General features: G+C 47.7%; 1 protein-coding gene across 1 annotated transcript in view; it reads left to right on the top strand.

The window, feature by feature from the left end:
* Window positions 1-26,240, top strand: part of LOC119449793 (carbonic anhydrase-related protein 10-like) — a 105,000-nt gene that overhangs the window by 18,300 nt on the left and 60,460 nt on the right. Inside the window, exon 2 of the mRNA XM_037713058.2 lies at window positions 23,349-23,396. Within this exon, the coding sequence (XP_037568986.1) occupies window positions 23,349-23,396 (48 nt within the window). The remainder of the gene's footprint in view (window positions 1-23,348; window positions 23,397-26,240) is intronic.

Here is a 26,240-nt window from a genome sequence, read left to right as displayed (position 1 = left end):
TCCCAATGACCTAGAGGAAGAACTATTGCTTCGATTTAAGGAGATTTCAGAATATTATAAGAATAAACATCGCATGTACCCAGCGCCCGCCAAGGGCCTGGGGAAGGCTAACGAACGCATTCTTTATCGGCTTTTCACAAACACGATGCTCTGCTCAGCAATCCTTAAACATTTTGACCAAATTAATGGTCACCGGCACATGCCGCTACTGTGGGGAGGTGGCAGACACCTTCCACATGGTCCGGGCTTGTCAAATAATCCAGCCCTTACCCCAACCCCAACCCTACCAGAGAGGACTGGGAGGCAGCCCTGCTTGGTTGCTCAGACCTCCAGGCCCAAAAGGCCTTGGTCCAGAGAGCCAGGCTGGCGGCTTCGACTAATGGGGTCCCGGACTAGGGATCCCACCCAGTATGCAGGGCCCCACAGGGGGTCCACACCTCTCTTTACACTCAATAAATGCTTTTTACCACCGCCTCCGAAGCGATTGCATCCAGCTATGCAGAACAGTGGATTCATCTGTCTTGCGTACATTTTCAGCTTTTTTTTATTGCGATAGCAATTATATGGACACTCCGAAGCAGATTTCTGCCGTCGGCGTCACCGTCGTCGTCACCGTCGCCGTGAGGTTTCGTATGACGCAACGGCGATGAAATCGTCACCGCGCTCCGGACGCTGTATGTGCGAGTGAAAGGGCGCGAGGGACGCGCGCTTTCACGGGGAGCGAACGCACGTCGGAGAGCAAACGCGCGTTCTGCGCCGTGCTCCATAAAGGACTGCAGAATTAAGCGTCTCTTTCCTCCTTTCCATACATAGAGAGCAAACGCAACTTTTTCCGTCGCGCGAAAGGATGTGGGGGGACGGGAGGGAGGTAGGGGAGGCAACGTTTAGCTGCGGCACCAAATATGTATTTATATAAAAACGCCGCGCGCGTTCGGTGCCAACGCGGGCAAAACGCCGACGGCGTCGACAACAGTTCTGCGCGTTGCTGATGCTGCTGCATGTCCAAGTTTATACAGCTGATAAAACTACTATCCTTACTCCGTATAGCTCTCTACGTACTAATTTGCTATCGCAATTGGTGCTTCGCCTTTCGGGTGAAACTGCGACAAATTTTTGTTTCAAGTGGACGGCGGCATTTGCCTTAGGATGATATCACTATGCTTCGACAATAATACCCTGGTGACAACTCGGTTTTGTTTTCGAGACACGTTAAAGTTAAAGGTTTCACGACGAACTCTGACTTAGTTTGTTTCTACTTTTCATTCTCGGAATCAGATGGCGTGCTGTCGCGGCAGTGTGCGTTTACATTCCGCGCTCGAATTCCAATCGTTTAAGAGCTATTCGTGGTGTGCGCTGCGGCTTACTCAATAGTGCTGCGTCGAACGCAACGCTATACGCAAGAAAAATTTATATTAAACGAATCAGAACGCCTCTGACCGCATTACACAAAAGGCGCAGCTCATCGATACAGGAGCCCGGCTGGTTGTACAACTCCTAGCGTATATTTGTCTAGAGCGCAAAAAAATGGTGGCTGTGCTTACAGATTGCGTTTGCGTCATCTAGTGGTGGTCGATGAGTCAAGGCGATCTGCTCCTGCGCAATCTTTGCGTTACTGGAAAGTCACCGCTACTTGTATTGTACTCTGTGCTGTCAAAAAGGCCGCCGCAGTAAGCCAAAAGACAAAGGAGGCCATAAAACACGCCTTCTCGATGTAGCTTAGCGACTGCTGAAGCTCATCTGAAGTAACATTTAAAAAAAGAAAATGAAAAAAAAAGAAAACAATGCGATAACCGGGACTAGAGAGAAGTAACGGATGGCAGCTTTCCTGCCCCGTTTTTCGCGGTGTTTTTTTTTTCTTTTTTTTTCTTAATGGTGACGACTCATTATCAAAGATCGCCTTTGTATTCTACTCATCTGGCATCACGTGGTGCCATTGATAAGAGTGAACCGCTAAAGATAATATTTCTCAGGACAAAAAACACAAACACTGGAGGCCAGTCCATATGTCAACGTATACTCAAAGAAAGTTGTCTAGCCCCAGTGGCCTACGGTGGACAGCGGACACGCACTTCTGAGGCCAAACTTCTACAATGACTTTCTTAAAGCTTTCTCCCCTTGACAGGGAGAACACTCAGTTGGAGTCGCTTGTGTTCATACGGAGATCGCGAAAAAGAAAACACTCTAATTAAAGCAAGAAAGGGGCTTCTGTGCAGCTTCGGAACGGTAAACATACACACAAACAAAATATATCGATCATCAATAAATCAAACTTTCCGAACTGTCATACTGTTACTATATTGCTTCGTGGAAAAAATATAGCTGGATAGAAAATGGAACGGAGATATAGAGCTACTCACCGGGAAAAAAAAAAGAAAATCCCTGAACTTTGTGTGCGAGAAGTTCGACGTATTGTAGTTCGGTGTTGTGCATTCCTCACTGGCGTGCTCAAGCAGAACTAAGCCAAACAGTCGCTTAAATAGGAGAACGACACTCACTCGCGACGTGAACCTTGTCATGTGACAGTTTGACAGTAAGCACGCGGATGGTCCACACGCGCTCAAAGGCGGATTTCGACTATGCGCGAGCCAGAACTGTCCCAAGTGCCACAGGAAACGTCACCCTTGGAGCATGCGAGTGCTTTCGTTTACAAAACTCCCGTGGAACAAAACGGGCGGAGTAGGAAAATACAATGAACAAAAAGAACGCGCCGCTGTATTTTTTTTTTTTTTTTGCCTTACGGAATAACGGTCGGACAGCGAAGGTGCAGGGATGAAAGTCATCTCGCCGCTAAGCCACTGTCCAAAATTGGGCGTTCGGAAGCCAACCTGCAGCCGGATATTTAAAACGCACTGGAAACACCGCATAACTCAGGCGCCGCGCAGGAGAGGAAGAAGAAGAAGAAGAAGGGCCGGATCAACGAGAAGGAGGAACGTTACGACTTTTTTGAATCTACCGAGAAGAAGGACATTACATCAAAAAAAAAAAGAAACGAACAAAAATCCCGCAAACATTTCTCAGAAAGACAGGCAGCAAATGACGTTTCTGCCAGAGTGGGGGGTCGTGCGGCATGATTTATGTTTAGCCGCGTGTATACGTCGCTGCGGCGGCTTCACCGCGGAGGAGGAAGAGACTGCGCGCTCGCGCTGGCGGCTGCCGTTGTTCGGCGATCGAAAGAAAAGAAGAAGAGAATAACGGCTTCGAGGCGGCCATCTTGAGCGACTTACGACCGGTCCATATGTCACGGAGAGATCGCGGCGACCCGATAGCGCCTGTCACGGGAAGCCTCGCGTCTCTCCGCAAGCCACGTCGCTCATGCGCCGCGCGCTCTCTCTGTCAGGGGGGTGTAGCGACGGGGGGCGGGTGAGGGGATTACTCCACGGAGCGCCCCTGTGATGCCGACGAGCTTGCATCGACGCCTGCTTTGTTGCTGCTGCCGCTTGCTCCTTCCTTGCGTGCGAGCCTGCTGGCGTGCTCCCGGCTGTGGCTCGCAGCTACAAAGGCGAGGGAGGCACAACGCTGACGTACCGGGCCACAGATATAAGACGTGTCCCGTTATATACTCGACGGTTGGACGGACGTACGGACGGACGAACGTGAGCCGGGATGCTCGACCGTCGAAGGCGAGCCACGCTGTCGGCGGCTCAGCGTTGGGGAGCACGCAGCGCTCCATGGAGTGCGATGCCGAGAGCGGAGGTGACTTGGTGAGCGGCGGAAACCGCGGGAAAACGCGAGTTTTAACTCGGGTTCACACAAGATCGTTTTTCACTTGTTACAAGGAACAGAAAAAAAGCAACGGACAAAGAGAGAGAGAGAGACAGAAATTTTAATGAGCTGAAAGGAGAAGTCAGCTGGATGAACGTGTCTGTAACCTGCTACTCCTCGCCGGTATAAGGGGAAAAAAAAAGAAACAAGGGCGAGACTCAGGGAAAGGGAGAGGTAGACCACACCAACGCTTATATATACTTTTTATAAATATAATTTATAGATGAAAACTATCTGTAAACGTTTGACCGTGCAGGTGATGATGCGATAGTATGCAATGAACTTAATCAGGCCTACAGCCGGTTGACTACCCTGCACTTAGGGAGGGAATCGGGAGATGGGACGGAGAAATATTAAGGAAGAAAGAGTCAAGGCACCCGCGACTGCACCAAGAATGTTCAATAATTATTGTCACTAGCTTTCGTAGGAAACCTTTTGCGGCATTTTACTACTACTCTGACGGTCAGGGTAATTTCAAGTTCCTTTGCATATGCCAAAGAAAAAATAGAAATAAGTATGAATAAACCATCAAAACAGTTAACCTAAGCAAATGAAAAGCTTTCTGATCCTGATGAATTATCCGTGCAACTTTATGGGTCACTGAAATTCACCTAGCGAACCAGCAAGGACTATGAAGATGGCATGCTTAAGATTTTAATGGTGTTTTGATGACTAAAGCATGGTGTAATGGTGTGAAATACTTCTGGACGAGTAGATGTAAAGATTTCCAGCAAGTCCATCAAGGATTTCATTTTTACAGCGAAGCTGTTAAGGGCTAGGTTCCAGGAGATCGCGTCCGTGTAGTAGACCGACCAGCGTGTGCAACAATTTCGGCTCCATGTGCGTGGCGGTTACCCGCCAGTTGTGCCTTAGCACAAGTGTCAAAACGGATGATATATGGCCCATTGTTATACCTCTCGCCACCGTCGATGCCTTTTTCAAAAATGTCGTGATACTCGGCGGCGGCACGTCTCACCAATCGTTGTGCCTCTTTGTTTCGTGACGTAGAGATCGCGCTGTTATCAGCTGTTGCCCTTTGAACTCGCTATGGGATGGACGCTCGTTTAACCACATCTTCCAGAATCCTGATGTTATGATCCTGATGATGCCGTGCAGTGTACCGCGGATATGAACGCTGTGGATCATACGCTAGTCTATGACGATGGGGCGGACTTAGCGCAGCAAACGCACTATACTTGGCCATCGCGCTGGGTGAAGACAAGGCGCTGGTGTCCTTGCTCTTTGACGAACGTGTCGAAGACGATAGTCAATAATTATAATATATAAATTCATTATAGCAATATTCACTATAGCAGATCCACCATAGTCACAGCTTCGCTGGCTTCCATCTTCACGGTAGTGGAAGGGCTCTGAATTTCTTTTATCTAGGAACCTTTCTTTGGTTGTGCTTTAGACGTTATGAAAACGCACAAACTAACTTCGATTGCATTTCTTTGCTCGTTATTTTGTCCACTGTAAAAACGACGCAGCGCCTCTCTTTATATACAATTGATGCGAGGTAAGCCCTGAAAACTTTGCGGAGCGGACGCAAAAAGGAACGCTACTGTCGACAAACCATACGCGGACAATCTGCCACACACGAACGAGAATTCTGGAGCACGAGCACATTGGTGAATAAACGAGAATTCCCTCGCGCATTCGGCCAGAAACGGAGATTTCCGAACTCCTGCGCATTCGGCCAGATACGGAAAGGCGCCGTCCGGCTCCCAAAGAAATCTATTCGCCCCAAAAACCGCGTTGGTAATGCCAGATGGACTATTTGGGCTTTTGGGCTGTCTTTCTGGCTCTGCAACGCACCCGCAGCGTAGGGTTTTATGGACACCGACGCCACACCGTACTGCATGACTTGAAATAGGAAAGTTCTCCTATGTAACAAAGACAACGGTGTAATTTTCGGGCGGACACTTATTGAGCATAACGGGAGTCTCGACTTGGTGCTGAACTGCTTGGAGTAATCCGGCCTGGTATACTCAGCTCTGACAAGTGCAATTTAAATGAAAGACCAACTTAAGTACTTGCGCGTTTCATCGATTAGGCGGACACACGACTGCACCCACTAAATAATGCGGCCGTGGATGTATTAAGGGAGCCGCGAGCTCTGTGAAGCAGCTACCAAATTTCTTGGGCACTCGTACTTCCCGTCATTTTATTGTCAGATCGGCCAGTACCGCACATCCTCTTCTGCGCTTTCTCCAGAGAGGAATTCCTTTTAAGCGGATTCCAGGGTGCGACTTCTCTTTTCGCCAACTGCGGTTCCCCTCGACTTTGCAGCCTATTTTCTCACGCCATGGAACCCAGAGCTCGGCTCCAACAAAGGTTCACACCGATGCCAGTGGTGTCCGCATTGGAGCTGTGTACTTGTTCAACTCATCGGTGACAGACAACATGACACCTCATTCGCGAGTCGCTCCTTGAGCAAATCCGATCACAACTACACACAAATACGGAGGAGCAGAAGGGCCTGATGATCTTCGCGACGGAGAGCGCTTTTGCTCGTGCTTGTAACGGATTCCCCCTTCATGGTCGTCACAAATCATTATTCACCTGTAATTATCTTTAAAAATCATCTCAAGGTTAATATAGAAAAAAAAACAAAGGCAGTGCTGTTTCACCCACGTAATGAACATCTTCAGCTGATCCCCTATTATTTTAAACAATGCTGAAATAGAAATAGTACCGTCTTTCAAATCACTTGACGGTGACAAGAACTTTATTTGGTCCTGAGAAACTGTGGCCCGGGGGAGCCAAAGGCTCCCTCAGGTCAAGTCGTTGTGGCGTATATTTTTCCGGAAAAATGTCATGGGATTGCCAATTAAATCACTTAGTAAACTGTCTAGAGCAATCGGTACTATACGTCGCCATTCACCTTCCTACATCTATTAATAAGCTTTTATATAATTCAATGTTTTTTCTTTAGTTCAGTACGGAATTCTTGTCTGGGGAACAACTTCAGTGGAGAACATGCATAAACTGACAGTATTGCAAAAAAGAGCAATACGTCTTGTCTTCCATGCGCCATATCTCTGCCACACCGCTCCTTTGTTTTCAAAGCTTAGAGCTGTAAAAATTCAATCCTTGTACAGATATAGGTTTTGTCGCTTATATAGAATTGGAAAAATTAAGAATGATGACACATTAACAAAACTGGTATCCTTGCAGCCGCATAATTCTTTTTATAAATTACGTCAACTAAAACCTTGGAATGTTAACACGAGCAGAACTAACTACGGCCTCCAAGTGCTTAAGTTTTGTTTGCCGACACTGTTAAATCGAGTACAAAAAGAAAATGGTCTCGGTGTGCCTATTCTACCTTTAAAAAAAGCTACGCGATGTATTTGTGTGATGGCGTAGTGAGTTCATGATATTTTTCTTCTTTTTCTTTGTTTCATCATTATGCCTTTTTTTTCTCTCTCTCTCTTAAAGCTGTGCGAAATGTTTCCACGATACTTTTGTTTATTAATTCTGACCGTAGTTGTTCTTTCCTTCAGTATGAAGGTTATGCATTATATATAACATCTGCTTTTGTTTAACCACTGTGAAGCTGCCCTGTATATGAGGTGGCCAAGTTCCCCTCAAGCTGCTACTTGCAGCTTTTTGCCTGGTCATCCTCGCAACCATTTTGTTGTTGCAGACTAAAATCAATTCAAATACCTATTGAATGTTTGCGATCCATCTGATGGACTTGCACGCTGAGAAGAAATACGATTTCACTGTTTCATACAGGAGCGGCGAACGACGCTTCCGCACACGTGACGGCAACCTCCAAAAAACTATATGCTATAGCCACTGTGTAGCGCTTCCTTTCAGTGATGTAAAAGAGACTGCGTACTTCACATTGCGCGTTATGAACAATGACCCAACATTCGGCCATCTAGGCCCCTCAAGTACGATATACCATGCTCAAGAACGTTTCTAATCGCCCCGAATGCGTGAGGCAATCCTGCGTTACCTGGCAGCTGCGGTAAAATGCCAGCGCTACAAGTGGCCTACCTTGATTTGGCGTTCTATGGACGTAGTACCCTTTGTGGCATTAAACTCTATAAATCATAATCTATCATCAAGTGACCTACGAATGCGTCACCTGATCAACTTCAGCCCGGGCCACCTCCCAGCATTCCGTTTTACCAAGTAGGCAGAGAGCCCTTGGCTCCTTTCTCATAATTCTCCAACAGCAGTTGTTGGATTATCATGTGTTATAAGCGATCGCTTTTCTTGCCATATTTCGTTATCCTACGACACGAACATCCTTGTGGCCATGGACGCGAGTTCAGTACAGATGCTGTCGAAGAAACCCTTCGTGTTTGTTCGTGGAGCTCCCGGCATCCAACTCCGTACCATCACCATCATCATCAGCCCATGTTTATGTCCACTGTAGGACGAAGGCCTCTCCTTGCGATCTCCAATTACCCCTGTGTTGCGCTAGCTGATTCCAACTTGCGCCTGTGAATTTCCTAACTTCATCACTCCACCTAGTTTTCTGCCATCCTCGACTGCGCTTCCCTTCTCTTGGTATCCATTCTGTAACTCTAATGGTACACCTGTTATCCATCCTACGCATTACATGGCCTGCCCAGCTCCACGTTTTCCACTTAGTGTTAACTAGAATATCGGCTATCCCCGTTTGTTCTCTGATTCACACCGCTCTCTTTCTGTCTCTTAACGTTAGACCTAACATTTTTCGTTCCATCGCTCTTTGCGCGGTCCTTAACTTGTTCTGGAGCTTCTTTGTTGACCTCCAAGTTCCTGCCCCATATGTTAACACCGGTAGAATGCAATGATTGTACACTTTTCTTTTAAACGACAGTGGTAATCCCCCAGTCAGGATTTGGTAATGCCTACCGTATGCACTCCAGTCCAATTTTATTCTTCCTTGATTTTCTTTCTCGTGATCAGGGTCCCCTGTGAGTAATTGACCTAGATAAACGTACTTCTTTACAGACTCTAGAGGCTGACTGGCGATCCTCAAATTCTGGCAAGGGAACAAATTGTTGTTCTCTTGCCAGGCTATTGAACATTATGTTTGTCTTCTGCATATTAATCTTCAACCCCACTCTTACACTTTCTCGGTTAAGGTCCTGAATCATTTGCTGTAATTCGTCCTCATTGTTGTAGAATAGGACAATGTCAGCTCCGTACCATCCACAAATTAATGCTCTAGTCGAGCGTACCAACAGGACGCTTACAAACGTGACTCCAATGTTTGTCGATTCTACTCATAAGAAATAAGACAGAGTCTTTCTTTTCGTCAGCTATGCCTTAAACACGACAAGTCACGAAATCACTGACTGCTGTCCATTCTTTCATGTTTATGCCACGTGGTTACACGCTGGATACCGCATTCCCACAATTCACTCATAACGACGACTGCATTGCCGAGATCCTCAGTCGAGCAGAAGAGACTCGCCAACTTACTCCTCTGTGCACCCCCCAGATTGGCAGGAACTCTGCCGTCACCGTCATGCACTCCTTTATCAATCAATCAATCAATCAATCAATCAATCAATCAATCAATCAATCAATCAATCAATCAATCAATCAATCAATCAGTCAATATATCTATATATCTCCTGATCCACGTGAAGGGTAGCCAACTGGATAAAATGTAGTTAATATCACTGTTTCCCTCTCTCACTAAACCAGAGTTAGGCTTATTATTAGGCTTAGAAGATGGCGCGTAGCAGCCGATACGTGAAACGCTAAGAGGTCATCGATCGTCCAGGAACACTGGCGTGAACCTGGAGTATCCAAGAGCAAGAGGGTGGAGTGTGAGGGAACGAATTCACCACATACTCCTGTAAGATTGGTTACGGGGAGAACGAATGGGAAGCGAGCTAGAGGTAAGAAAACTTTAGGGAAAAAAGAAAGAAGAGTGTGAGGCTGTAAGCGCTAGCACGAATTCGTAATTGTACGATACAGCTGAGTGAGAAAGATGAGCAAAATGATGACTGAAGCAGCCGGTGAGAGAACAAAGCAAAAGAAGACGCTCGCAAGTAGTTTATGAAAATGTGGCGTCCTGCTTTTTTCTACACCCCTGTAATAAGTCGCGACTCGTGAGATAAAAGAGAGAGAGAGAGATAAAAGAAAAGAAAAAGAAGAGGGGGGAGGAATAAAGACAAGGAAACCACACCCTTAACTTCATGCCATCAACGACGACCTTTCTTTATTTCTGTGCTATTTCAATAGGAACTAGCAGAGGTCAGCGAAAAGGCCACAGAAGGAAGCGAAAGGGAGCAAAAGAAATTATGCAAGTTCAACCAACGCACCTTTCTTACAACCAGTCAAGGAAGTTGAATGCAAATTGACACAGCTGCCAATTTTGTCCTGTCTGTTTTTCCAAGACATCTTACGGTGTCTGGCATTAGTATTAGCTCCATGCGCGCTTTATGTTCATTTGTCGAAGTGCATTTATTGCTTCCAGAGACGCTTCCTTGAAGCAACCTTGGAGATTACTTCTTTCAATACCAGCTTAAATGACTCAGATTAGATGAAATACTTTAAAAAAGTAGCAGCTTTGGAACATCGCTGTTTGCTCTTTGAGCCCAGACATTCTGCCTGTGACTGCCGCTAGAGGTAAAGAACAGATCAGGGAAAGCATGAGCACGGAGTTAACTGGTTAGGCAGCTCTAACGAGAAGATTAAGACAACAGCAAGAGCTAAAAAAAAGACAAGAACGAAATATCCTCAACGTAAACGAAAATGTCAAGTTAATCAACAGTCCTCCCGTTTCTAATAGATGCGGCGACGTCGCCGCTAGGTGTCAGCCCTCCTAGTCAGAGGAGTAAGAATCCATCGAGCAACATGCTTCTTTCTACATGACTTCAGGCATGGTGTCAAAAATGTCAGAACAAATACAATGCACTCGAGACGCAATGTCGGGCCGGCTGCTCGGGAAGTTTTATCGAGGCCTGACTCCGAAGAGTATGGCACATGCAAAACAAAAAGCGCACGACAGTCCGTAAAATTCTTTCATTCCCCTTAATCCGTCCGGGATCAGCCGGATCATATACGCAGTGCGCGCCGCAGTACACGTAGACAGTCTGGAGACTGAAGCTTTGCTTCCGATGCTTCTCGAAAGAGACAGGCATCTCATTTTTGCACAATAGGGGGAAAAGCTTTTTATTCCGTTGCATCCTTACTTTTTCTGACTTCACTGTCAAGTCAAGGACTCCCCCCTCCCTCGATCTCCGTCTCTGCGCAGCCACTCCAGGCGAATTGCCTGCGCTCTTGCGCGACCACCGGACAGTCGAGGCCACGAGCGAAGCAGAAAGAGAGAGAGAGATCAAGCAAGTTGACGTACGGTGAAGGGCGGATTAAAAAGCAGGAACGTCCAGACCGGGTTTCGCGAAACGACGGCAGGGGAGTGACGTCCGCAGCAGGAGAAGACGCGAGACGGACAGGCTGCGTCGACGGCGCGCGCGGCATCGGAAGATTCGCTGCCGCTGTCAGGCTGAGCCAATTTATTTCGCAAAGACGACCTTGCCGTCCGTGGTAGCGCGGGCTTTTGTCAAGCAGAACGCTCGGGCGAGCGCTGCGTGCCGTATTTACCTATACAGGTCACAGATCGGTTGCACGAGATTTTAGTTCCCCTTCGCGAGCTCGCGGAGTGCCTCGCCGCCGATCGATGCGTCAAGCCGTAACGCTAGCTGAGGTATAACTACTTAGCATCTTCATTCATTAGAACCGTGAATGTCGACGAGCACCCATCTGTCGCTCCGGCTGGCCCGTGTCTCTGCATAGCTGGACAGGAGCGCGAATAGACGCGAACGAGAGACACGAGCCTTGTGATTGCAACTGAAGAACGCCCTTCGTGACGGGCTTAGGCGGCGATCATTCGCGTCGGATCTAACTTTTGGGGAAAGCACATGGTGAGATATTATTTTTTTACTAAATTAGTTTAAGAGGTGTTGGCGCCCGTAAGTGGCACTGAGGACTTCGTTCACACAAGAGTATAGGCATAATGAGGTTTGCTACCCTATGTGCGGGACGGGGAAGAAAGGGGGGGGGGGGGTAGAAAGATAGAAAGGAAATAGATAAGCAGAAATGCACGAACAGGGCTTATTTACTGAGCAAAATGAAGGCCACGAGGGTATAAGAAGTGAAAAAAAAAAGAGAGAAAGAGACAGAGAGAGAGAACGGTGTCTTGTGCTGATGTCAGACTACAGGGACAGTGAAAGATGAGGGCACCTCGCGGGCTGACGTTGAGCGCCCTCTAGGAGACGTGCAGCATACTTTGTGCTACAGTCACCGTATATACAGTAACTCTTTGTTGGAAATATCAGCACCCTATCTGGACACACGGGACAAACAGGTCGAGCGATACGTAGTGATGTATCCCGTGGATTAGCTTCCTGTTCTTATTAATTATAAGCAGGCACTTCGTGTGGGCCTCGCAAAGCTTATGCATTGGCAAAAGACCTGTGCAACTCACATGCACGGCACTGATTCTAGATTTATTAAATAATAAACACACACGAGGGTGCAATGCTCACTAACAGCGGTGACCCTCTAGTAGGCGCTGTAACCCGCCGTGCTGGCTAAGCACGAGTTCGCGGCATCAAATCCCTGCTAGGGCGGCCGCATTTCGGTGGGGGCGAAATACAAAAACGCCCGCGTCCTTTACCTTGGGGGCACGTTAAAGATCCCTAGGTGGTCAAAATTAATCCGGAATTCCCCACTACGGCGTGCCTCATGATTATATCATGGTTTTGGCACGTAAACCTCCAGAATTAAATTTTAATTTATAGTATGGGCTCTGTGAATATCCGTGCAAACCTCTACGGATTGCGGCGCAACATTCTTGCCGGAAGTTCTAAGCCGGGCTAGATTGGTTTTCGCTTAACATGGCAAAGAGCGCAGACGACAAGACTTGAGAGTTAGAAAAGAGAGGTGCACCAACTGCTGGGTGCATCGCTACCCTAATGAAAAATGCATATGCCCCATCCCCATAACTTCCATATCTAATAATTCGATATGAAACATGAAGGATCCCATACAAAAATCCGTTTTCCCATATGTCACATGTTAATTGTTATTGGATGTAGGAGTTACGGGGAATGCGGGTTTTTTTTCAGATAGGGTAAAAATATCAAAAGTGATTTGTGCCTGGATTCACGTTACCCTCTCCTGTGGCTAGTCATACATAGGCCAAAAAGGCCGAGTTGTCTTTATTATACGGTGTCGTATAATTGTCACGACGCTACTTGGCTCCTGATAAAGAATATAAAACAACGAGGACGTACTTGTCATCGGGAGAAACAAGACTATTCGTAAGTAAATGGACAAGCGCTATGTTCAGCGGATGCAAGGTAAAAAAAGGGAAGCAAGTACACAATATGCAGGAAAGTCATGTAGAAAGTTTCGAAAGCTCACCTAAGAAGCAATCATCAAATTTACGGAAGCAGCGAGTTCACCGAGTCATACGGAACAGGTTTAGCCAGTCGACGCTGGTGCAGTACTCATCAGGCGGCGATAATCGACGCTGCTGTGAAGGTGGGCATAGTGGAGATGGGCAATGGCCAGACGCCATTGCAGTTTTCGCCAGCCGGAGCTAGGGCCACTATAGGGCACGGTGCTGGAGACGCTGGGACGCCTGGATCGGACGCCCTTCCGACGTTCGCCAACCGCAGACTACGGGAAGAAGTTGGACGTGGTGCCGATCCCAGGTGGGAGCCTGGAGTACAGCCTTGGTTCCGGAACTCGACTGGCCGCTACTCATGCACCCTGCATGGGCGCCATCATCTCCGTCTGCCTCCACGTCTACCGCGCTGGCCATATCCCTCCCAACTCCTTCACGTGCCCTCACGCCTGCTTCTTCATTTTAATGCGAAAGCATTATATGGCTCATGAGCCAGAAAATCCGGTGGCGTGGCCGTAGATGGTGCAACAAGTCACGTGGTCACAGACACAGACCGCGCGCCAGGTGGTGCTTCCATTGGTGGAAGGGCACGCGACACCACGTGCGCTTCCGCCAATGAGAGAGGAGTGGCTACGATGGACGAACAAGTCACGTGGTCACACAGACAGACCGCGTCGGTGGCCGGACTATATATAGCGCCTCGCGTCGCGGCGCTGCCAATCGGTGCGGTGATTTCGGCGAGTTCTGTCGTGCGCTCCGATGGACGAACCTTCGACTTCTCAGTCAGTAGATGCGCCCGACTCCTTCGGAGGTCCACGCGAGTACGCGGACGAGGCCGTCGCAATGTTTTCGCAGTCATCGCACATAGGGATACCTAAAAGTCCATGGATTTTTTTTTTCTCGCAATAAGTGAAAGGGCAGCGATGCGCTGCCACTGCTCTTTTTGCCACGTCATCATGCGTTTGTTCACAAACTGTGTCGTAGTACTTCACTTGGCACACACCACAATAACAATGGGGCGACATACAACAGAATGTTAAACTGGCTCTAATCTTGGTTTGCTATTGCAAGCAGCACAAGGGTACTTTACATTTGACGGAAGTGCAACTCTTCTAAAAACGAAAGAGATGACCAGGAACTCCTGAGGCGTAAAATGCGACCGCCGAGATAAAAACATGAGGCGCCCCACATTCACAATTTTTTTTTTCGTTCGTACGAGCTGTTTGCTATTGGTCGACCGCTTTCGCTAATTAGTATATGTCCAACATTACGAATACTCTCACATACTTACGCTCATGGTATACATATACTGTTGCGAACAGTTCTAGCGTAAGAACTACTTTCCTTGGGAATACAGACCAAGGTCTACAAATTTGCCCAAATTATCGCTCTGGGGCCAGATTCACAAAGCTTCTCTTTCGTAAGATCGATTTGCCAATGGCTGGCCACCTTGGCTAATGATATGTCTGGCATCCGGATTGGCTAAAATTCTTTCTTACGAAAAATTCTAGCGTAAGAATTTTTGTGAATTCAGGCCCTGATTCGCATTGTTAGCGATATCGAGAATTTCGTGCGCTCGCCTACAAAGACTAAAACCTGACAAATCTAGCTAATAACTGCTGCATTTATTACCCTCCAGCACTGCACAGCAAGCTATGAGGGGCACTGTATGCTCGAGACTCGGAATTTTGACCACGATCGTTTTCTGCGTTACGCCTTGATCGAAATGCGGCCATAGCGGCATGAAGTCAAGCCCGCCATCTCCTTCCCGGGGCAAACACCAGTGGGACGAAACCGTGGCGGCGGGCTATGAAGCAAGGCGAGTGCAACAGCTGAACTTAAACAGCGGTACAAGGGAGACAAGACAGGTGACTTCCGATCGTGTATCGGCGCCTTTGCGTGGGCGATACGAGGCGCAGACGGTGTGTGTGTGTGTGCTGTGTGTGTGTGTGTGTGTGTGTGTGTGTGTGTGTGTGTGTGTGTGTGTGTGTGTGTGTGTGTGTGTGCGTGTGTGTATGTTTTCGAGTGAACTGGTACATATGTAGCAGCATGCGCGAAAATAGAACTCAGCGACGTCCCTGTCTTTTCTTCCTTTGTCCCGTGTTCCATTTCAGCAGTCCAAATTCGCCTTAGCCAGGAACCAACTAGCCAAGTGTAATATCATTCTGAGGTTAGGAAGCGCTACAGCACAATTTTTTCGCTCGATTATCTTTGCTCCTCGAGAAAGTGCCTCTTATCTTAACGTTGCGGAGTCGGCGCCCGCGCATAGTTTTCGAACGCCGGCAGGTGGTACAAGGAACCGTGATTTGCACGCGCTTAAGGTCAAAACGATCCACTTCTTTTCCGAGCCGGTCTATAATAGCGGGCTTTTCTTAGGCAAAGAGGAGACGGCATTTGCAAAGCGCCGTATTGATTTGGCGCTCCAACAGCGCGCTAACAAATCGCAACACGTGACATTCGCAGGGCGTGCTGCGCGACCGCCGAGACGGCTCGTGAAATCGCAAATATAGCTGGTCTGAAAGTACATCTCATATGTCCGCAAACGGGAGGAATGCGATGGTGGATGAGAGAAGGGCACACTACGTACGATTGATCGAATAATTGTTTGATGTCCTTATTACGGGATCGCCGGCTACTCCTGCGCGGCGACTTGCAATGAAAAGTAAAGAAACACTCAAGAAGACCCAAGCCGAGAGCGTCAAACAAAAGTAGCACTTGAGAAGGATTCGCAGGATTTGTTCATAACATTGGTTGGTTGAATTCTACCTCGCCATAGCAATGGGGAAGACATTTCCCTTTTGTGGACGAACCTAGCCGAATTCGTCTACGATGAAGACGGACCAGGATATCGCCTCCATGGGAACCACCCACGAAGACATGAACAACCAAGGCCCCCATCAGCGCGCGCCTCTAATGCTTAGGACAAACGGGGTCTTTTAACAGTGAACCTGTTAAAGCTGGAGGAGAAACGTCCGAAGTCCGCAGAAAACTACGCGCCGTTGCCTAGCAACAACCAAGCCACAGCTGCGCACCACCTGGCCCAACTTCGCCTAGACGCGCATGCGCCGTGGCAGTAGCGATGACGTCACCTCGCGTTGCCTAGTAACCGCCGGCGCAGGTGCGCGCTTGCTTCGCCCGACACAGACACGGCTACAGTGGCTAACACGGCTCCGCCGAGCTCCCGCCAGCTGTGGGCTACTGCGCATGCGCCATGACGTCATCCCGGCGTGTCGTCCTGCTGCGCGCCGCCCGTACACTGTGCATATAGCTTTCGCCCCACTTCCCCTACGTGTGCTCGGACTGCAAGTGCTTCGCTAGGCGTTCCCCGATGCCACGGACCACGAGGAAATGCTTATACACTTCGTATAACTTAGCATCACTTGGCATTACTTCGTATAACTTGACATCATTTCGTATAGCCACGACCAGCTAGGAACCGATAAGCTCCGCAGTGTCTTTAGCCTTGCGCCACTAGTGCAAGCTACGCCGATTTCTTTTTTCGTTTCTTCTTTTTTTAAATAAAGACGTTACAAATCAAACTTCACTTCTATAAAATGAGTTCCGAAACGGTTGCGAACTATAGAACACAAATTAGGCCACTTGACTTACTGAGTTTTGAGTCGCAAAGCAAGATAAGAGATGCCACAGGGGAGGACTCCGATTTAATTTCGACCGCCTTAGGGCTGGCTCGATCTTAGCTCAATTCACGAGCGTTCTTTTTCAATCGGCTTCCATCGGAGCACAGTCGCCGTGACTGCGAATCAACGCTCGACCTTGTGTTCAACAGTAGAACGTCATAGACTGTGAACTATACCGCGGCGGGTCCATATAGGAACTGTTTTCCCTTTCTTCTGCTTCAGAAGCTGTAATCACCGACGCATGATGTACTAAGACTGTTTCATATTCATATGTCGTCAAGGGTGCATTTTAATTCAATTTGGTATAGTGCCGTTATGGTGTTATTTTAGAAACGAAATGTTGTTATGGAGGAGTTGCACCCCCATCAAGTTTAACGGCTCCCTATTAGGGCTTGTTAAGATGGTTTTGAGTATTTTGTGCGAGTGCGATCACGCCCGCTTTCTGTTCCTGTAAAGTTCCGTCTGAACGCGAGCAACAGCGCGGGAGCATATGCAAGTGATTAGTGAGGGCCGCGCATCGCGGTGTGCTAAACAACGCTATATAAGTCAGGGTGTCAGTTCATGTTTGTGAATAGCTATGTAAATAATAAACAAACATAATTTTCCTTTAAGTATGCAAACATGTAACTTTTATCGGTCGCCCTCTCGCCCTTCATAGACAATTCACGAATGCAAAAAGAAACGAACGAAGAAACTGCACGACTTAGCTTGAATTGTATATTATTTTTTCTTTTATCGCTGGTAGTCTCACGACGTTTAGTTCTTGTTCCGAGTGCTGCTGCCTTTAATGCTGCGTGTGTCGGTGCTTTCACTGAAAACGAAGGTCGGCGAAGGCTGCAAGCTTGAGCAACGCTTCAATTACGGAGTCAAGAAAGTTCGCACGTGCAGACCTCATGCTCCTCAGCCCGAATTAGCCGATTTCGTCGCACTCTCAAAGATCGAAATAGCCGGTCACCGCCAGATGGCGACACTATATAAGCTCTCACCTCTCGAAGTGCGCGAACGATTGCAAATGACGTCATTAAGCTTTTAACGCTCGACAGACGCGGTCGCCGCAAAATAAGACACTGAACTCACACCATTGGGCGCGCGCGAACGCTTCTAGATTACGTCACTTTAAGCTTTCGGCACTCGGTAAGCGCGGGTCGCCACGGGATGATGTCACTAATGCGACGCCGTGACGTCTCAAATGGGTGCGTTCTTCTGCGATTGGTCGCACGAGGAGAGAGAACATGCGCTGACGTCCTGTCCGACTCCCAGAGAGTACCTGCCGAGGAACAAACCGAAAAATTAGACGGGTAGCTGCCGTGACGTAACGCTCCGACGCGCTTTGTCAAGTTTCACAAAGGTGCGCAGCGACCATCTCTGAGGTGACGTGATGCACCGAGGGCAGTGCGCGCGCGACAAAGTGTTACTTCCACTGAACGCGCGTACAATTGTATAATTAATGGGGTTTAGTGTCCCAACGCACCAACCTAACTCCGAGAGATGCCGGGGATGTCGGATTAAGGCTCGATACGCGTGTGCGTGAAAACCCGCACGACCTTTATATTCGTACCAATATGGCTTCCAACAAGTTTCTTACAGGTCCCAAGATGCTACAAATTACGTTGCCGTTTATGCAGAGCTTCCACAAGATCTAGAGGATTTTACTCCTTTTGAGCGGCGGTAAGGTGCTTTAGGGTGGATAGTGGGCCTTTTAACGAAGTCTTATTGTTGCATAACGGATAATTCCTAGCTCCAAGCGCAGTTAACGCACGATGACTATCCGCGCTGGCATGCATAAAAGCACCTGTTCGGGTATGAACTTCCACAAAAAGTTGTCCAACTCAACGACGTCTACGTTCAATTTCGGGTCGTCAGTCAACTCCGAGCGGACAGCTAGCGGATGCGCAGTGTTCTGGGGTGTAGTAGAGCATCGGCTTTCTGTGATCAAGATCCTCGGTTCGAATCATCGTCCAAGCCATTACTTTTTTCAGGCTTGGAGCAGCGCCTGTATTCACGACACAAAACACGCCGGCAGCAAGTAAGGTCTATATGTTACTCCAGGTGTAACTACAAAGTTAAGGAGCAATAAAAGTCACTCGTACGTCAGAACAGAAATCAGCCAATTAGGTTTACAAAAAAAATAGAATTCTGCTAAGGGTTCCCATGTTATTAATTGGCTCACGTAGCTTGAAAATAAGCCCAGGAAGCATTCCTTTTGCTGTGATACGACATCACACTCACAACCATAACATTCGCCATATGACTACACAAAAAAAGTGTTACATTGACTAATGAGCAACTCACGCGTTATCCACTACCTGCCACATGAATCGTGAAACATTTTTGTTTGTTGTTCATTTGAGTAACAGATCACGCGTAACACTATTGCAGAACCGCAACCCCTCGTTGAGTAGTTCGTCAAAGCTGATCACTCAAGTTATCACGGATTTAATTCTGACCAAATGCGGCCGGTATTGAGAGCGAGCGATAAATAGAAACAGAGATAAAGAGAGACAGTCACGTGCTTGCACCAAGCAACCACTGTTTCTCGTGAGGGGAGGCCTACCGTACGGGGAAAGGGGGAGAGGAGGGGGGGGGGGGGGGGCATCGCCAGTATATACTAGAATCCCGAGCTCGGTGCGACCCACCGTCGAGGCTCCCTTTACCCGCACGGCGCAGCGTTGCCTCGTCGGAACGCACGTAAATTGCACCGAAACGTCAGAGCCCGGGGGATTAAACCTTCGGACCCGAGGCGCGGCGCTTGGGCGCTTGAAGCGGCCAGGGCAGATTTATGGCTGCGGCCGACGCCCTGCGGCGGATCCAGGGGCACGGACTACGGCAATACGGATACTGCAGCAAACGCTGCAGCGTCTGTTGTTCTGTGTTCCCTCTCCCTCCCCCTGTCATTTTTCTCTCTCGCACGTTTCCCACACGCAGAAAGGTAGAAGATTGCCTTAAGCTATAGTGAACGAGAATTATACCTTAAGCCATTGTCATAAGGCCAGTCGGAATGGCGCGTTAAATAAACGTAGAAAATGAGCGCGTCTTTGTGGATTTCCCAGCTGCAAATGTGTACCGCAGAAGGCAGCTAGTCGCGGACAAGTTTCTGTGACTATGAAGAAATAGATACAGGGGTGGAGGAGGTACACGTGTGTTACTGCGCAAAGTAGTCCGGCCTAGCTTGACAGCGCCCTCTCAGCGGTTCCGCATTTGCCTAATTTCGAAGAGCGAAGCGGAAACATAAAATTCAAATTTTACAATGAGTGGTGTATTTTGGGACTTATTGTATTGCAGGCGCTGTAGCAAATAAGATGTCCATTCTTTCTGTTCCCCGGCCCAAAATGAACGCGAGTGAGATTTTGGGACTATAGCTTTCAGGCGCGGCTGTACGTCACACGTGCGCTGTTTTGGCACGGTAGCTTTCCATCTGTTGCCACAGAAATTGGTCCGCTAAACTATATACGGGGAAGCAAACAAGTACGCAAGCAAACAAAAAGAAAGCCCGTGTTTCGCCCACAACAAAATCGCAACCTCGCACAGCGATGCTCAGACTGTAGTGCCCCGGATCAACTGCGGAATGGGATCAACTGCGTATAAGACTGATTACCGTTGTACTCTTTCTAAACCAACTCCACAAACGCAATGATCTTTTGAAGCTTCGTAAAGCGCGTCGTGTGTCCGACTGGGATAGGAAAGTAAGGCGGGATTCCGAATTGCCACGAGTCGCTCTAACCAACGCATCGGGAATTTCATTCCCTTTGATTCCTAAGTGACACTGAACTCGCTGGAACACCACCTGTTTCTGTAATCAAAAATTAATCTGGCGCCTTCCGCTACGGTGTCTCTCGTAAGCACTGTGTAACGTACTGCAGGGAATTAAATGCAGTCACTCAGTCAAGCTACCTTTACACCAGCTCATGGCCATTCAGAGTGCGACAAGCATACGAAAACTATTACACGTGAAACCCCTATCAGCCATTACTATTACTAACGCAAAGCAAAGCACCGTTTTCCCAGTGTCAGTGCGAAAACCATTGCATTCGTTCTCTTTGGCCACTCATTCCTTTCAAAAGGGTTCTCGGCTGCAGCTTTATCGTTTGTAGAGAAGATGCTCGAGCGTGCACAGTATCCGAAGAGCAGCGGGAGATAAAAATGCCGGGCGCCACCTTTCTCTCTCTCTCTCTTGCGCCCTCGTACAACGCGGAGTTGCTCGCCCAACTATTTCATTTTCTTTTCCCTTTTCTCTCTGCGCGCTCTATACGCGAGCGCGTCTGCCGAACCACGACTGGCACCTTCGGTGAGAGACTGCCGCCGGGGTGCCGCACACCCTGTCCACATAAAGTGCGGCAACCGACGGCACCGGAGCGGCACACGGAAGCGTGACACGTTCCGCCGCGTCAGCTTCTGCCTCGCCCCTCCAGAGGCCTCTCCAGTACACACTGCATCCACGCCGCCGCTGCTAGCCCCTTCTCCCCCTGCCGCCCCTTCCCCTCCTCTCCCCACTTCCCCATATCCCTCTAGCGGTGCGTCGCTATAAAACACCACTTCCTCCGCGCTTCCCGTTTTCGTTTCCCAGTTTGTCCCAATAAGCGCCTGCTGTCCGTCATTTCATTGTTCCATTTTTTTCTTCTTCTCGCGTATCCGCGCTTTTTCCGGCACCGAATAAATTTCTCGGTATTGCCCAAATTGTTTCACTTTGTTCGTGTTCGCGCGCAAGCAAGCAAGCAAGCCCCGGTGGATATCGGCGACCTCCTTTTCGTGTTTGTTTACGGGCGGCTATTTGGAGCGCAAACTCTTCTGTCCCGCCGCCTGTCAGGCGCGTCTTCTTTGAGAGTATGCAGCGCACACGGCACTTCCCGGAATGCGTGAAAGAAGCTCCCGTTCCTTTACTAATGAAACGATAAAATACAACGTACATGTTGCATTTTCTCTTGTTCACATGTTGTTCTTGTTGGAAGACATCAAGTAATTTTCTACCCTAATCTAAGGGATAAATTATGTATAGTCAACAAGCAAACTACAACACTTAACATTGATTTCGAGAGTAGTTCCTACACAAGACTTGCCACGCGCATTCAACGCGTTCATCGTTGCGTATACGTTGTTTTCGTGGCTGCGCCGGCTGAAGAGAGCTTTGACGGTGTCGGTTGTCTCCAAAATAGCTATGGTTGCGTCAGATGCTTCCGGTGCAGTGTTTCATAGGGTGTAGGTATGCCCAGCTGTTCAGCCATCACGCTGCGGGAAATAAAACCAGACGAAGTCATCACAGTGCGCTCGTTTCTTTACCACAACTCAAACTAACGTGGACCCTCTGCGGTCGCTGTCACGAAAATACTGTGATTATGGGTATTACTGGATAAAACCACGCAAAAGATGACAGCCGAATTCATGTAGAGTTACAGTACAGTGAGGGCGTTCGTTGGAAAATGACTGAACACTGCAAAATAACATGCACGTTTCCGGACCATGGTTCTGCAGCGGTGGAAAGATCCGTGAAACGCAATACAAAGACATCTACAGAATTGGTCGAGACACCAGCAAACATGTGTTTTGTTTCGGTAGGCGGGCCGGTGGTAACATTGCCCCACATTTTCCTTCTATGCGGCAACGGTTTTCAGAAACGTCTCTCGCTTCAGTAGATAGTTTGGACGAAACCACAATGTTCCATAAAGCATTGTCAAATTTGGCCTGCGTGTATACTACCTCTCTGTAGAGTGGAAGCTGTCATTAAACTGTCATTACAAGAAACCGTCATTAAAGAAAGAAGGCCGTCAGGTTCTATTTCCCTCAACTTCAGGCACACAACACCTATACTGCTTGTTCTAAATGGCCTGCAAACCTTAGCGCGCCTCAGATTTTTAGCCTGAGGTGCGCTAAACCTGGAACCGTGTGAAGATCGGAAAAATTTGGTGAAAACCTTGTTTTTAAGATCTAACACAATTAATACCTTTAGCATACAGAAAACTTTGGCTGGAAAAGCATGTTGGAAGACGTAGTTCTGCCATGACTTTGGCAGGAACGCAATAAAAGGGGAAGTATGGTTTGGTTGTGTAAATGAGGCAAGGGCAAGCACCAAAGATATCGCCTTTTTTTTTTTTTTGGTGCGGAATCACAGCAGTAAGGAAGAAATCTGTCTGTGGTGTTGAGAGAAAGCCCACTTCTTTTTGAGTAATAGAGGTAAAGATGATATAGTTATGGAATCCTGAAGAGGACACTTCACATGCTAGTACAGATGACGTGAATGATATATGTACCGCCACACACACGCAAACTCGCGCGCAAAACATTCACAAGCCGATACATCTGAAATTAGCTAATCATTCGTGATCAGCTGAGCCACCGATTCGCCCAACAAGTATGGAGTTTAGCTGCTTCTCAAAGTGCTTGTTCTGCCTCCCTCAAAGGTAGCACAGTGTACATAAAAACATGATGCTCCAATGATAGAAGTAATTTTCTGACAATATGACTGTGCGTTGACACTGAAATAGTTTGTTTCCTTGGTTGAAAAAGCTTTTCCTTTTGTCTTTCTCTCTTTGTCTGCATAGACAATTGTTTGTTGACGCACCACGTTTTTGTTATTCCAGGTGTTGCTGCAAACTGGGACGATTGGTGGACATACGAAGGCATCTCAGGTGAGTTTCCTGCTGGAGATGAAAATATTGCCTGAAAGAAATGCACCGCATGACAAATATGGCTTTCATTAATTATATAAAAAGTGGAGCAAGATCGCTCAACTTATTCAACCCTTAAGCTGCCATTACAATGCTTCTTTATGAGGGAAACAGGCTGAAAGATGACGAGCTTCACCGCGTTCATGTGGAAGCCAATTCAGGCGCCTGACAGCTACTGGAATCTACCTTCTGCATGTTTACGCAGCCACTCATATTCCATCCCTCAACTCTTCAACCTTACGATTTCACATGTGATACCACTGATCAGCCGCTTATTGTCTGCAAGTCTGAATCGAATTCACAAAGCTTTTTTTCGTAAGTGCTGTTACAGCTACGCAATTTCGTGGCATCTGGTTTTGCGAACAAAGAACCTTTTGGGAATTCGGGCCCTGAATATAACCCTATATAACAACTTATCTGTTCGCGCCCATCATCACAACAGCTTTCTATTTTCCCGCATTTCTTGCGAAAACTTGTTCCAGATGCCTGTTTCTGTATCATTAAGCTTGGTGCAGTTCTTGATAATGAGAAATTTTTCGCAGGCGTGTAGAAATTTTAGTAGTGAGTGGCCTGTTTCTCTCCTTCGTCTTACGAAACATGCGGATCCTTTCTTCATAGCAGTAACACGATTGATTTGGCCAACGGGGTATAGTTGAAGGTTCCAAATCAACGCCTGACATCTGGAACGCCTTATTGTAGGGCGTTCCAATTATTTAGACCACCTGGGATTCTCCTTGAGTGGTGCACCTAAATATAAGCGCACTTACATTTTTACATACCGCACCTGTTGAAAAGCGGGCGCGGCGCGGCCACGAATCGAACCAGTGACCTCGTGCTCAGTAGCAGAGCGCCATCACCATCTGAGCCGTTGCAGTAATTGGTAACAGTAACGCCAGGATGGTTGGTGTTTCATTAGAACCAATTATATCTCTTTAGAACACAATATCTTTTGATGTTATTATGTCTCCAGCTTCCGCTCTCTTTTCATCTATTCATTGCTATCGATGTTGCACTTCGCTGTCAAGAGTACAACCAGCGCATTCAAGACCCAGATTCCCAGTGCAAATCTTGATGAATCCGTCTAGTTTCTCCTTACTGAACCAGTACTGCTTCAATTTGTGTTTGTGTTGTCCAAGGCCAGCTACTTCATGATAGCTGGCAACGTGTGCTATTTGGCACTTCCGCAAATGAAGAGGCAGCGCACTCAGACGCATGTCATTTGAAGAAAAAAAATGTGATACGTAGCAGTAATAATTAGCCCACAGATCAAGCGAAGCGCTTCCGAGCAAACACATTTGGTTGTGCGCTGCTGTTCCCACTGAATGCCGTCGGTTGGAAGAAAAGGTTTTAAACGTTCGCCACCCGTCGATCACTGCCCTTTTCCTTTGGGTTTTCCGAATTTCGGCTCCGTTGACGTCAGCTCCTGACTATCGCGATGATTATTCCTGCACGTGGTGCGGGCGTAGTAAACAAAAACGGTTTCGTACCGATGATAATCTGGTGTAATTGCAACGTAACCTTCCATCTTTTAACAAATATCACTTTTCTTCTTGCTGGGGTTTTACGTGCCGAAACCAGTTCTGGTTATGAGGCTCGCCGTAGTGGAGGGCTCCGGATTAATTTTGACCACCTGGGGTTCTTTAACGTGCACTACAACGCAAGCACAGGGAAAATCCAAATGAAACACTATTGCGACAAATGCTTGTTCGTATGTAGATCGTATTGGTGTCTTTCTTTCTTTTTTTTTATTTTCTTCCATTGCTATTTCACATTGCTGCCCCCCCCCCCCCCCCCCCTCTTATTTCAAAACATTACACGCCACGGTAGCTTAGCGGCTATGGTGTTGCGCTACTGAGCCCGAGGTCGCGGGATCAAATCCCGGCCGCGACCGCCACATTTGTATGGGGGCGAAATGCAAAAACGCCCGTGTCCCGTGCATTGGGAGCACGTTAAAGATCCCCTGGTGGTCAAAATTAACCCGGAGTCCCCCGACTACGGCGTGCCTCACAGTCAAATCGTGGTTTTGGCACGTAAAACCCCAGCATTCAGTTCAAATCATAGTTAACTAAGTTCTTGCGATTATGATGTTATGTTGAAATTCGAAATCTATGTTTTCGGTAATATATTTTGCTGCATGTATTTGTCTTTTGCGTTATATATATATATATATATATATATATATATATATATATATATATTCGTGTTCTTCGTCTCCTTATTCTAGCGGCAGAGGTATTTATCTGTGTAACTCTATTCTGTAAACATGTATCATCATTCCTGTTTATTGGCCTCTGTTGTAACTTTACTTATTCATACACTCTTCTGAAATGTGCTGAATACATTATTGGAGATATTGTACCGTAAACGCAATGCTGCCCACGTCATGTAGCCGGCTGTCTGGGCCTCCGTCAAGCTCTTTAATCACAGCTTTTGGCCTAGGCAGCCATCCAGATATTTTACAGCGAAATAAAATTAATTTTACAGCGCGTGTTGTGCAACGTGTATATAGCTCATTGTTCCATTGCATCGCCAATTGCCGTCTACCTCTCTCTCTCTCTGCCTATCTCGATCTGCCCCTTACCCTGGTGAAGAGTAGCAGGCTACAGACACGCTCTTCCGGTCGACGTCTCTTTGTTTGTTTTTTATTTATTGTGTGGTGCCATCCACGAGCGTGCGCGAATTCACCGTGTCTTTCCTCCCTCCCTTTCTCCCTCCCCCATCTCTCTCTCTCTCTCTCTCTCTCTCATTTTTCTTTCCCCGTGTTTTGTTCCCCTAGCGTATAGGCTAGTCAACAGACGCATTTTT

The sequence above is a fragment of the Dermacentor silvarum genome, chromosome 4 (genome assembly GCF_013339745.2).
Source record: "Dermacentor silvarum isolate Dsil-2018 chromosome 4, BIME_Dsil_1.4, whole genome shotgun sequence".
Classification (NCBI taxonomy): Eukaryota; Metazoa; Arthropoda; class Arachnida; order Ixodida; family Ixodidae; genus Dermacentor; species Dermacentor silvarum.
This window is presented reverse-complemented; position numbering and strand designations above follow the sequence as displayed.